Source organism: Entelurus aequoreus, linkage group LG16 (genome assembly GCF_033978785.1).
Source record: "Entelurus aequoreus isolate RoL-2023_Sb linkage group LG16, RoL_Eaeq_v1.1, whole genome shotgun sequence".
Lineage (NCBI taxonomy): Eukaryota > Metazoa > Chordata > Actinopteri > Syngnathiformes > Syngnathidae > Entelurus > Entelurus aequoreus.
Genome location: NC_084746.1, coordinates 4,561,667 through 4,575,161, shown reverse-complemented (window position 1 = coordinate 4,575,161; position 13,495 = coordinate 4,561,667). Strand labels below are relative to the sequence as shown.

The window sequence follows — 13,495 nt, the reverse complement described above, 5'->3', positions numbered from 1 at the left end:
TACAAATCCGTGATCCACAATAGAAAAAGGAGAAAGTTTGGAATCCAATTAGCCCTTTTACCTAAGTTACGGTCAGAGCGAAAAAAGATACGCCCTGCACTGCACTCTAGTCCTTCACTCTCACGTTCCTCATCCACGAATCTTTCATCCTCGCTCAAATTAATGGGGTAATCGTCGCTTTCTCGGTCCGAATCGCTCTCGCTGCTGGTGTAAACAATGGGGAAATGTGAGGAGCCTTTCAACCTGCGACGTCACGCTACTTCCGGTACAGGCAAGGCTTTTTTTTTATCAGCGACCAAAAGTTGTGAACTTTATCGTTGATGTTCTCTACTAAATCCTTTCAGCAAAAATATGGCAATATCGCGAAATGATCAAGTATGACACATAGAATGGATCTGCTATCCCCGTTTAAATAAAAAAATGTCATTTCAGTAGGCCTTTGAAGTCATATCCAACAATTGCGACGACTTTTTACTGTCAACTGAGTTTCATTTTTAAATGACTTCTGCTGGTGGTGTGCCTCCGGATTTTTTTTCAACGCAAAAAATGTGCCTTGGCTCAAAAAAGGTTGAAAAACACTGATGTAATTGATGCGTGTTACGCTACAAAAACAAGCCCATGGTCTACTCTACGATAAAAGAAAGACAACATTCAAACCTATACAAACTATGAACACACTTCTAATAAATCTGTTAGATTATCAAAAAACATTTTACACTCTCCACCCTAACGCAAACCGAGAGGGACAAGTGGAAGAAAATGGATGGATAGACGGATGGATGGGTGGGTGTTTGATATACAGTATTTTTCAGACTATAAGTCGCAGTTTTTTTCATAGTTTGGCCGGGGGTGCGACTTATACTCAGGAGCGACTTATGTGTGAAATTATTAACACATTAGCGTAAAATATCCAATAATATTATTTAGCTCATTCACGTAAGAGACTAGACCGTATAAGATTTCATGGGATTTAGCGATTAGGAGTGACAGATTGTTTGGTAAACGTATAGCATGTTCTATATGTTATAGTTATTTGAATGACTCTTACCATAATATGTTACGTTAACAAACCAGGCACCTTCTCAGTTGGTTATTTATGCCTCATATAACGTACACTTATTCAGCCTGTTGTTCACTATTCTTGATTTATTTTAAATTGCCTTTCAAATGTCTATTCTTGGTGTTGGCTTTTATCAAATACATTTCCCCAAAAAATGCGACTTATACTCCAGTGCGACTTATATATGTTTTTTTCCTTCTTTATTATGCATTTTCTGCCGGTGCGATTTATACTCCGGAGCGATTTATACTCCGAAAAATACGGTAATTCATTCTATCCCCGTTATTTAATGACGCAAACATCACAAACATCCCCCAGCTAAGTCAGATGACAGAGTGCGACCTCTTTTTCACTGTGGCTACATATCGTTTTGCCTCATGGCGGTAGTGTTGTTTCAGCTCATCAAGCAACTCGCATACAGAAACAGTAACGTTAAGAGATTAAAAAATAGGTTAACACGAATAGAAAATATAAGCACAATGGTCAGTGGTGGTTGTTTTTAAAAAGTGCGACAAATAAATTTAGTTTGGCTTTTATCAGAATACCAATCAGATTTGAAAGGGTTCCTCTTTGTCATTTTCGTGTGTAATTCAACTCATTACCAAACAAAAGTTAATGAAAACAAATTTTTCCACAGAGGTTAAGATTGAAGCAGGGGTCCTGTGCAACATTAAACGTTCACTGGTAAAAAAGCATTTCCGATAATTAAGTCATTCAAAAAAAAAAAAAGTGTAACCCCGCCAGAACAGATCCTCACCTCAAAACTGTCTTAATATATGATACTTATGACTAAGTACCTGAATTCTTTGGTATGGAGCTGAGGGATGAAAAGTGGTCGCTACCTCTGTAGGAGCCAGGCTGACAATAAACAAAAGTTGAGTGAGTGAAGCTTAAAACACACGGTGACGTCAAACCCATCAAATCTTCAACAGTACCTTAATTGGAGGCTTGGGTTTCCCTGCAAAAGCTTCGGAGTGTGCAAACAAGCTACCAGTCCTGCTGAAGACATCTTCGGATGAGGTGCCTTTGAAGGGGTCACTTTCTTTGAAAGGATCTCCAAAAGAATCTAGGTTGAAGACACATACAAATGTGAGTACGCTAAATAGTTTGATTAGGCTAGAACAGACCTCGAGAAATATTTTGACTATGGAGCCACATTTATAGAAAAGAATGCATCTGGGAGTGTTGGGGCCGGTGGGTGCATATAATAATCTGCTCGATGTGTGCTTGGGTCCATTTTCCATGAACACGAATATAACAAGTCACACAATGTTTGATAGAATGCCATCCATCCATCCATCCAGCTTCTTCCGCTTATCCAAGGTCAGGTCTTGAGGGCAGCAGCCTAAACAGAGAAGCCCAGACTTCCCTCTTCCCAGCCACTTCGTCCTGCTCCTTCTGGGGGATCCCGAGGCATTCCAAGGCCAGCAGGGCGACATAGTCTCCCCAACATGTCCTGGGTCTTCCTTGGCCTCCTACCGGTTGAACATGCCCTAAACACCTCCCCAGGGAAGCGCCCGGGGGTGCATCCTGACTGGGTGCCCGAACCACCTCATCCGGCTCCCCTCGATGTGGAGGAGCAGCTGCTTTACTTTGAGCTCCTCCCGAATGACAGAGCTTCTCACCCTATCTCTAAGGGAGAGCCTCGCCACCCGATGGAGACAACTCATTTCGACCGCTTGCGTTCGCGTTCTTGTCCTTTCGGTCATAACCCAAAGCTCATGACCATAGGTGAAGATGAGAAAGTAGATAGACTGGTAAATTGAGAGCTTTGCTTTCCGGCTCAGATCCTCCTTCATCACAACGGATTGATACAGGGTCCCCATCAATGCAGACCCTGAATGCACCGATCCGCCTGTCGATCTCACGATCCACTCTTCCCTCACTTGTGAACAAGACTCCAAGGCACTTGAACTCCTCCACTTGGGGCAAGATATCCTCCCCAACCCGGAGATGGCACTCCACCCTTTTCCGGGAGAGAACTCCCAGTTGCTTCAAACTCAGCTGCAAACTGATCCAGTGAGAGCTTAACATCCTGGCCAGATGAAGCTGTCATGACGACATCATCTGCAGAGACTTATTCCTACAGCTACAAAATCGAATCCCCTTAACGCCTAGAAAATTCTGTCCATAAAAGTCATAAACAGAACCGGTGACAAAGGACAGCCCTGGCGGAGTCCAACCCTCACTGGAAACGAGTCTGACTTACTGCCGGCAATGCGGACCCAGCTCTGACGTTGATCATAGAGGGAGCGGACCGCCATAATCAGACGGTCCGATACCCCATACTCTCTGGTCACTCCCCACAGGACTTCCCGAGGGACATTCTCCAAGTCCACAAAGCACAAAGAGACTGGTTGGGCAAACTCCCATGCACCCTCATTGACCTTGCCGAGAGTATAGATCTGGTCCACAGTTCCACGACCAGGATGAAAACCACACAGCTCTTTCTTAATGCGAGGTTCAACGATTCGGCGTAGCCTCCTTTCCAGTACATCTGAATAGACCTTATCGGGAAGGCTGAGGAGTGTGATCCCGCTATAACACACCCTCCGGTTCCCCTTCTAAAAAAGAGGAACCACCACCAATCTACAACTTCCTGAGTCGAGGTCAGCAGCACCCCACCATAAAAGGGGTTGACATTGCTTTCCTCTCCTTAAGCGGCAGATGGTGGTCCGGAATCGCTTTGAAGCCGTCCAGAAGCCTTTTTACCTTAGCTTTACCTCCCATGTCCGAGTTTTTTACTCTGCGACCGCCAAATCCGAGCAGTGAACAAACTCCGGCCACTCTGCCTAGTGCCTCATCTGCTGTGACGTAGTCCCTATAATTACCGTAATAAGCGCAGATGCCTACCATTGGAATACTTTCTATAATTCAAGACTACGGAAATTTTAAAAATGGTACTGCACATCATAATGGCGGCAAGAGGTTCGAGGTTGAAGGTTTAAAAATATGATGTGAAAACATTTGATTGAAAAGCCCACATGAATTGTTTAGTGCTTTATTTGTAATTTGTACTGTTTGCAGTTTCACAAGATCTTTAACATTTCAATAGTTTTGAATGTAGGAAACATTTATTTGTGTGATCCCTATATCCTGCCTTATGAATTACCCTTACTGCTTTCTTCTGCAGGTTGATGAGTGGATATAATGTGCTTGTGGAGTTATTGCCCCAAACTTCTGCACAGTAGTTCAAGTTCATGGCATTCATATCCCTGCATGATAATGTTTTAACCTTCTCTACCTACCTATTAATAAAATGTAATATTCAGCCAGTTAAACATTCTGCAAATGCGGACGATCAATCAGTAGAGGTTATAAAATAATATGCCATAGCGTTGGTAATATTGTGTAGTGAACTGTAGTTACCCGATGTGGGCTGCAGAGGGCAGTGGCAGGCATGTCTGCAGGAATAAACGTAGTCTCAGGGGTAGCGAAAAAGAAGACTAGATTGTTCAAAGAGGGAAAGTCTTCCTCCTTCACATCGCCGCTGCCATTCCATTCATCTATCCGTTTTCTACCACTTGTCCCTCTCGGGGTCGCAGGGGTGCTGGAGCCTATCCCAGCTGCACTTGGGTGGAAGGCAAAGTACACCCTGGACAAGTCGCCAACACAAATAGACAGACAACATTCACACTCACATTCACACACTAGGGCCAATCAACCTATCCCCAGGTACATGTCTTTGGAGGTGGGAGGGGCCTATCCCCAGGTGCATGTCTTTGGAGGTGGGAGGAAGCCGGAGCACCCGGAGGGAACCCACGCAGTCACGGGGAGAACATGCAAACGCTGCCATTACAATACACTTAATTTACATTTATTTAGGTAGAAATATCACAGAATAACACAGAGTAAAAGAATAGCATGATCTATTGTAAGACGATTTTTCGTTGGTTAGACTGGATGTGAAGCGTAGCGCTATTATTGTGAAGCCTCCAACCGGACGTGTGTGATTAGTATGAGAAAAGACTTGACATGATTTGATGAAAATCTCCGATAACAGTGATTTAAGATTTCTTCTCTACCGTCTTTGTTTCTGCTGAGCTTGTATTCCATCTTCTCCCTGAGAGAGCATGAGGAGGTTGAGGTGGGGGGGCCGGGGGTGTGTGTGTAGGGGGTAGCGGGGGGTGTATATTGTAGCGTCCCGGAAGAGTTAGTGCTGCAAGGGGTTCTGGGTATTTCTTCTGTTGTGTTACGGTGCGGATGTTCTCCCGAAATGTGTTTGTCATTCTTGTTTGGTGTGGGTTCAGAGTGTGGCGCATATTTGTAACAGAGTTAAAGTTGTTTATACGGCTATCCTCAGTGTGACCTGCATGGCTGTTGACCAAGTATGCATTGCATTCACTTGTGTGTGTGAAAAGCCGTAGATATTATGTGATTGGGCCGGCACGCAAAGGCAGTGCCTTTAAGGTTTATTGGCGCTCTGTACTTCTCCCTATGTCCGTGTACCACTCCATACAGCGGCGTTTTAAAAAGTCATAAATTTTACTTTTTGAAACAGATACCGATAACTTCCGGTATTACATTTTAAAGCATTTATCGGCCGATAATATCGGCAGTCCGATATTATCGGACATCTCTACTCTTAACTGTAATCCAAGCACGAACGTAAAGCTTCTCCTCACCCCAAGCAGCAATGCACGCTCAATGTTCGCTCCAATTATGTCGACTTGCATCGATTGAAAGTAAAATTGTCTTGTCTTGTCCGGAGAACAACTTCCCATGGCTTTGGATCTGAGATTTCCATAAGGTCCCTCTTTCTTTTTCTTACATAATATTGTTTGTTCTATTTTTAAATTGTTACTGTTTATTGTACAAAGTACTTTGGTGAGATTTTTTTTTCTTTCTTTTTGGAGATTTCTCCAATTCTTTTAGTCACTTTTTCTGTAGTAAAAACGATTGGCAACAAATCTATCACTAGGACACTATGACATTAGGAATGCCAGCAATGCACTGCAAAAACTAAAATCTAAGTAAGATTAAATGTTTCAAATAAGGGTGATATTTGCTTATTTTCTGTCTGATAAAATAATTCTTCTCACTAAGCTTTTTATGTTAGAGTGTTTTACTTGTTTTAAGTGTTTTGGTCCTAAATGATCTCAGTAAGATATTACAGCTTGTTGCTGAGATTTGATGACCTATATTGAGTAAAACATGCTTGAAACTAGAATATCAACTGATGCAAAGCTGTGTCATTAACACTCACAAGTAGGGATGTCCGATAATATCGGCCGATAAATGCGTTAAAATGTAATATCGGAAATTATCGGTATCGTTTTTTTTATTATCTGTATCGGTTTTTGTTTTGTTTTTGTTTTTGTTTTTATTAAATCAACATAAAAAACACAAGATACACTTACAATTAGTGCACCAACCCAAAAGACCTCCCTCCCCCCATTTCTTTCTGTTATCAATATTCTGGTTCCTACATTATATATCAATATATATCAATACAGTCTGCAAGGGATACAGTCCGTAAGCACACATGATTGTGCGTGCTGCTGCTCCACTAATAGTACTAACCTTTAACAGTTAATTTTACTCATTTTCATTAATTACTAGTTTCTATGTAACTGTTTTTATATTGTTTTACTTTCTTTTTTATTCAAGAAAATGTTTTTAATTTAGTTATCTTATTTTATTATTATTTTTAAAAAGTACCTTATCTTCACCATATGGTTGTCCAAATTAGGCATAATAATGTGTTAATTCCACGACTGTATATATCGGTTGATATCGGTATCGGTTGATATCGGTATCGGTAATTAAAGAGTTGGACAATATCGGAATATCGGATATCGGCAAAAAGCCATTATCGGACATCCCTACTCAAAAGTATAAAATATAAATAAATAAAAATAATAATTTCTTACTTCAAGTATGAAAAAAAAAACATGATACGGCGCATATCATTATGTCAAGATAATGGCACTAGCATTTACTTAATTTAAGAATATTTTTCAACATATTGAGCAAAAAAGTCCAAAAAAAAATTTCTACCAAGAAAAGTGCACTTGTTATTAGTGAGAATATACTTATTTTAAGGTATTTTTGGGTTCATTGAGGTTAGCTAATTTTACTTGTTTTGGAAAGTCTTGGCAAGCCGAATTTTCTTGTTCTATTGGCAGATAATGTTGCTTAGTTCAAATAAAATACCCCTCATTTTTGTATTTTTTTTTTCTTGTTTTTGAACACTGACTTTTTGCAGTGTGGCTATTTGGCACTTCCTGCTCCCAGGACCAATCTCCTCAAACGTACAGTCATGTATAGATGTATATCGTTCTGGAATCGGTTGCCATCTCACATTAATCTCTCACAAAGTAAATTGTCATTCAAGACAGCTTTGAAGATACACCTATTGCAGCTGCCCACATGACGTGAATTTTAATTGAAGTTTAACTAGCTTTTTTATCTTATGTTGTATTTTTCCTTTGTATAATGTTTGGTAATGTATGTATTCTTTGTATTTTTATTTTGTATGCTCCTATATGGACCCCAGGAAGACTAGCAGTCGCCTTGGCGTCAGCTAATGGGGATCCATTCAATAAACAATAAACAATAAACAATAAACAATAAACAATATCATCTATTTCTGGTGTTACTGGCGACCGTACTCGTGTTTAGAGATGCTGTTTAGATTCTGTCGTGCCATGTCCGTGACGAAAAGCCCACTTGCTTCGCGGTGCTGGGAGCCTTTCTCTCATTGAAAACCGCCAGTGTAATCTTCAATTATATATCGAATATATTCAAGTACGTCTACATCGCGGACACGCTGCTTCTGCTCCAGACAACCCCGTGCATATGGCTGGTGTTAGTGTGTATGTTAGTGTGTAATGGTGGTTATATTTCCCAGGGTCTTTGAACAAATTTGTTGCAGGAAGTTGGAAGTACGCTGCTATGGAAACGGAAATAAATACGCAGAAGAATTAGTTCAGGCTGTGCATAAAATGACCAAAATACGGTAAATATTGTACATATTACATATTGTCATGATTGTGTCTGTTACTATATTATATATAGATTTGCAGCTTGTATATAAAACATTGCTGGAAGGTTGTTTTAGAGGGCTTTGCAAGCATTTATTTTATCATCTTTAAAATCCTAAAAAAAAAAAAAAGACATGCGATTTCTTCACTGCAAAAACTGAAATCTAAGTAAGATTAAAAATCTCAAATAAGGGTGATATTTGCTTATTTTCTGTCTGAGAAGATAATTCTTCTCACTAAGCAGATTTTATGTTAGAGTGTTTTACTTGTTTTAAGTGTTTTGGTCCTAAATGATCTCAGTAAGATATTACAGCTTGTTGCTGAGATTTTATGACCTATATTGAGTAAAACATGCTTGAAACTAGAATATCAACTGTTGCAAAGCTGTGTCATCAACACTCACAAGTATAAAATATAAATAAATAAAAATAATAATTTCTTACTTCAGGTATGAAAAAAAAACATGATATTGAGCATATCATTATGTCAAGATAATGGCATTAGCAATAACTTTATTTAAGAATATTTTTCAACATATTGAGCAAAAAAGTCCAAAAAAAAATTTCTACCAAGAAAAGTGCACTTGTTATTAGTGAGAATATACTTATTTTAAGGTATTTTTTGGTTCATTGAGGTTAGCTAATTTTACTTGTTTTGGAAAGTCTTGGCAAGCCGAATTTTTCATGTTCTATTGGCGGATAATTTAGCTTAGTTCAAATAAAATACCCCTCATTTTTGTATTTTTTTTTCTTGTTTTTGAACACTGACTTTTTGCAGTGTTGACTCTCATAATGATTGTGAACATTTTTTGAAGAAAATAATTTTGGGGGGAATTTTGCTTGGTGCCCTCAATTAGATTAGAAAGAAATGGCAAATGGGTCAGTGTTTAAATTACAGCCCAGTGTCGCTCTAGGAAACAAACAGACCTTTAAAGAGGTTGGACTTGAAGGGGTCTTCTGTCTGGAAGGGGTCTGCTGCCTTGGAAGCGCTTTGGTTGAACATGGCTAGTCTTGACTTGAATGATTCATCCTAATGGGGAAAACATTTCACGCACAATAATAGAATGAACCCGAAAAGTCACGTGGTGTGACAGGTTATTTATGACTCTTACCGCACTTCTGAAGACACTGTTGTCATTCTCGACGAGCAGGTCGCTCATGTCAGCCATGTTGTTTCCTCCCCCGAGGTCGCTCAGGGCGTTGTTGTACTGCTCGATGGTCTTGGAGACCTCCTTCTGGTTCTCCTGGATGAGTGACAGCTTACTGCGAGCCTAAAAAAGAAACAAAAGAACAAACAGGGTTATTGTTGACCGTGCTCTAACCTACAGACTTTGAAGGCTTTAGCTCAGGGGTCACCAACCTTTTTGAAAGCAAGAGCTACTTCTTGGGTACTGATTAATGCGAAGGGCTACCAGTTTGATACACACTTAAATAAATTGCCAGAAATAGCCAATTTGCTCAATTTACCTTTAACTCTATGTTATTATTAATAATTAATTATATTTACACTTAATTGAACGGTTTAAAAGAGGAGAAAACACGAAAAAAATGACAATTACATTTTGAAACATAGTTCATCTTCAATTTCGACTCTTTAAAATTCAAAATTCAACCGAAAAAAAGAGAAAAACTTAAAAAAAAGAATTTATGGAACATCATTAGTAATTTTTTCCTGATTAAGATTAATTTTAGAATTTTGATTAAATGTTTTAAATAGGTTAAAATCCAATCTACACTTTGTTAGAATATATAACAAACAATATATAACAAACAAAGCTATATTTCTAACAAAGACAGATCATTATTTCTTCTAGATTTTCCAGAACAAAAATTTTAAAACAAAATCAAAAGACTTTGAAATAAGATTTAAATTTGATTCTACAGATTTTCTAGATTTGCCAGAATAATTTTTTTGAATTTTAATCATAATAAGTTTGAAGAAATATTTCACAAATATTCTTCGTCGAAAAAACAGAAGCTAAAATGAAGAATTAAATTAAAATGTATTTATTATTCTTTACAATAAAAACATTTTTTATACTTGAACATTGATTTAAATTGTCAGGAAAGAAGAGGAAGGAATTTAAAAGGTAAAAAGGTATATGTGTTTAAAAATCCTAAAATCATTTTTAAGGTTGTATTTTTTCTCTAAAATTGTCTTTCTGAAAGTTATAAGGAGCAAAGTAAAAAAATTAATGAATTTATTTAAACAAGTGAAGATAAGGCTTTAAAATATTTTCTTGGATTTTCAAATTCTATTTGAGTTTTGTCTCTCTTAGAATTAAAAATGTCGGGCAAAGCGAGACCAGCTTGCTAGTAAATAAATACAGTTTAAAAAATAGAGGCAGCTCACTGGTAAGTGCTGCTATTTCAGCTATTTTTAGAACAGGCCAGCGGGCTACTCATCTGGTCCTTACGGGCTACCTGGTGCCCGCGGGCACCGCGTTGGTGACCCCTGCTTTAGCTCTTCTGTTTTGATAGCAGACTATGAGCCCATTTAATCCATCTCCATTCAAACTTTCAGGAATTGTATGTTGAAACAAGAGCCCTATTGACTTACAGAGGCACTTTTGAATGAGGCATAATGATTTTAACCATCCTCAAGTGACCACTCTAACCTGGTTGATCTCTTCCTGGGTGTTCTTCAGAGACTTGGTGATGCCGTCTAGCTGAACGCGCCCTGATAGCAGGTTCTGCTCCAGCTGGGCCTCCTCGTCCTGCAGCCGACTGAGGTCCGCCTTGGTGCGGCCCACCTGTTGCTCCCGGCTCTGCAGGTTGGTCTCCTCGGAGCGGATCTGGCTCTGCAGAGTTGAGATCTGCACCAACGCAGTTGAAATTTTAGTAAGGGTGTCGTTGACAAAGTGTCAAATCCAACTGTAACTTTTTGGTTTTTTAAGAGCACTACCAATAGGGATTTCTTCAAATAAAAAGATCTTATACCTGATTTTTTCCATCTCAAAGAAAAAGGCAAAAACACAAATGAACATGCGTGTCATGGGGGCGCAGGCACTTAACTTGCCTCCCTCTCTGGAGAGAGGAGCAGGGTTCAATGTCTAACGATTCAACTGCGAGGTTGACTGCCAAACTGGACTCCTCCGGATCAAAGTCGTTGACTATTTTAAGATACCCCTCAATTTTACGACTCTTGTTTTCTTACTGTGAGTCAATACATGCAAAGATATCAAAACTGCATCCACATCTTAGCTTATTGTTATAGATGACAAAGCAAATCAGTGTAATATCTAAAAATATATCGTATTAATAATAAATGCATTTAATTTTTAGAATGTGGCAATAAAAAACGAGCTGTGGAACGAAAAAGCTACACTGAACACTAATGTCTCGCAAAATGAGTATAATCAAGGCTAGCGATGTCAGATAATGGCTTTTTTGCCGATATCCGATATTCCGATATTGTCCAACTCTTAATTACCGATACCGATATCAACGGATACCGATATATACAGTTGTGGAATTAACACATTATTATGGCTTATTTTGTTGTGATGCCCTGCTGGATGCATTAAACAATGTAACAATGTTTTCCAAAATAAATCAACTCAAGTTATGGAAAAAAATGCCAACATGGCACTGCCATATTTATTATTGAAGTCACAAAGTGCATTATTTTTTTTTAACATGCCTCAAAACAGCAGCTTGGAATTTGGGACATGCTCTCCCTGAGAGAGCATGAGGAGGTTGAGGTGGGCGGGGCAGGGTTGAGGTGGGGTGGGGTAGGGGGTAGCGGGGGGTGTATATTGTAGCATCCCGGAAGAATTAGTGCTGCAAGGGGTTCTGGGTATTTGTTCTATTGTGTTTATGTTGTGTTACGGTGCGGATGATCTCCCGAAATGTGTTTGTCATTCTTGTTTGGTGTGGGTTCACAGTGTGGCGCATATTTGTAACAGTGTTAAAGTTGTTTATACGGCTACCCTCAGTGTGACCTGTATGGCTGTTGACCAAGTATGCGTTGCATTCACTTGTGTGTGTGAAAAGCCGTAGATATTATGTGACTGGGCCGGCATGTAAAGGCAGTGCCTTTAAGGTTTATTGGCGCTCCGTGCTTCTCCCTACGTCCGTGTACACAGCGGCGTTTTAAAAAGTCATACATTTTACTTTTTGAACCCGATACTGACAATTTTGAAACCGATACCGATAATTTCCGATATTACATTTTAAAGAAATTATCGGACATATCTAATCAAGGCTAAACTAACCATCTGCGTCTCTTCTTGACACTTCTGCTTGACATCGTTGAGCATCCCCTCCAGCTTGGAGCGCTGCTGGTCCATCTCATCCAGGCGCTTCTGTGCGTCCTGCTTTTGATACTCCATGTCCTGCAGGCTGCTGCTCTCCCGGTCAAAGTCCTGCTGCATGTCCTAAAACACATAAGGCCGATAAATTCACATGTTTGTCCGGTTTGCAAACATTTTCTGGTTGTACTTCCTCTTACTTGAACAGAAATACTCTGCTTCCTGATAGTTTCTTGCATTTCCCTTATCTCTTGTTCAAGGATATATTTATCTCTGTAGGAGAGCCACACAGTATTGTCAATACAGGTAGAGATAATTACAGTAGATTGTGCATGCATGATATGTATGAGGAAAAACCTACAGTAAGCTTGAAAGTCGTAAAGTAAGTTGATTTGACTAAGTAAATTAAATCTCCAAATACAAGCAAAGGCTGTGAAAATGCTTGGCTTGGCACATCCTCTCTGTATAAAACAGCAGATAGCAGCTTTAGGGCTTAAAAACGGTGATATTATAAGAAATTGGGCCTTTTTTTTTTTTTAACAGAGATCCTTTTCCATCGTTTTTCCAACAATGAAGAGAACACTGCAAAAACTGAAATCTAAGTAAGATGAAATATCTCAAATAAGGGGGATATTTGCTTATTTTCTGTGTGATAAGATCATTCTTCTCACTAAGCAGATTTTATGTTAGAGTGTTTTACTTGTTTTAAGGGTTTTGGTCCTAAATGATCTCAGTAAGATATTACAGCTTGTAGCTGAGATTTGATGACCTACCGTAATTTCCGGACTATAAGCCGCTACTTTTCCCCCTCGTTCTGGTCCCTGCGGCTTATACAAGGGTGCGGCTTATTTACGGCCTGTTCTTCTCCGACACCGACGAAGAGGATTTCGGTGGTTTTAGTACGCAGGAGGAAGACGATGACACAATGATTAAAGACTGACTTTTCATATACCGGTAGGCTGGTTATTTTGATAACGTACAGGCGAGCACTTTGTATTACTTTGCACCGTTGTATTATTTGTACTCTGCACGAATGCTGTTCGCCATGTCAAAGATGTGAAAGTTTGATTGAATGATTGAAAGATTTATTGTTAATAAATGGGACGCTTTGCGTTCCCAAACAGTCATCTCTGTCCCGACAATCCCCTCCGTGGTAGCAGGAACCCCTATATACTACGCTAATTACACATCAAAACC

General features: G+C 39.4%; 1 protein-coding gene across 3 annotated transcripts in view; it reads right to left on the bottom strand.

The window, feature by feature from the left end:
- LOC133631541 (epidermal growth factor receptor substrate 15-like 1) overlaps positions 1–13,495 on the bottom strand; it is a 65,254-nt gene that overhangs the window by 21,501 nt on the left and 30,258 nt on the right. For all 3 annotated transcript variants that reach the window (XM_062023836.1, XM_062023838.1, XM_062023839.1), the window contains 7 exons: positions 12,499–12,571; positions 12,263–12,424; positions 10,664–10,861; positions 9,158–9,316; positions 8,973–9,075; positions 1,996–2,126; positions 1,858–1,918 (listed from right to left, as the gene is read on the bottom strand). In XM_062023836.1, coding sequence (XP_061879820.1) covers positions 1,858–1,918; positions 1,996–2,126; positions 8,973–9,075; positions 9,158–9,316; positions 10,664–10,861; positions 12,263–12,424; positions 12,499–12,571 — 887 coding nt within the window. The remainder of the gene's footprint in view (positions 1–1,857; positions 1,919–1,995; positions 2,127–8,972; positions 9,076–9,157; positions 9,317–10,663; positions 10,862–12,262; positions 12,425–12,498; positions 12,572–13,495) is intronic.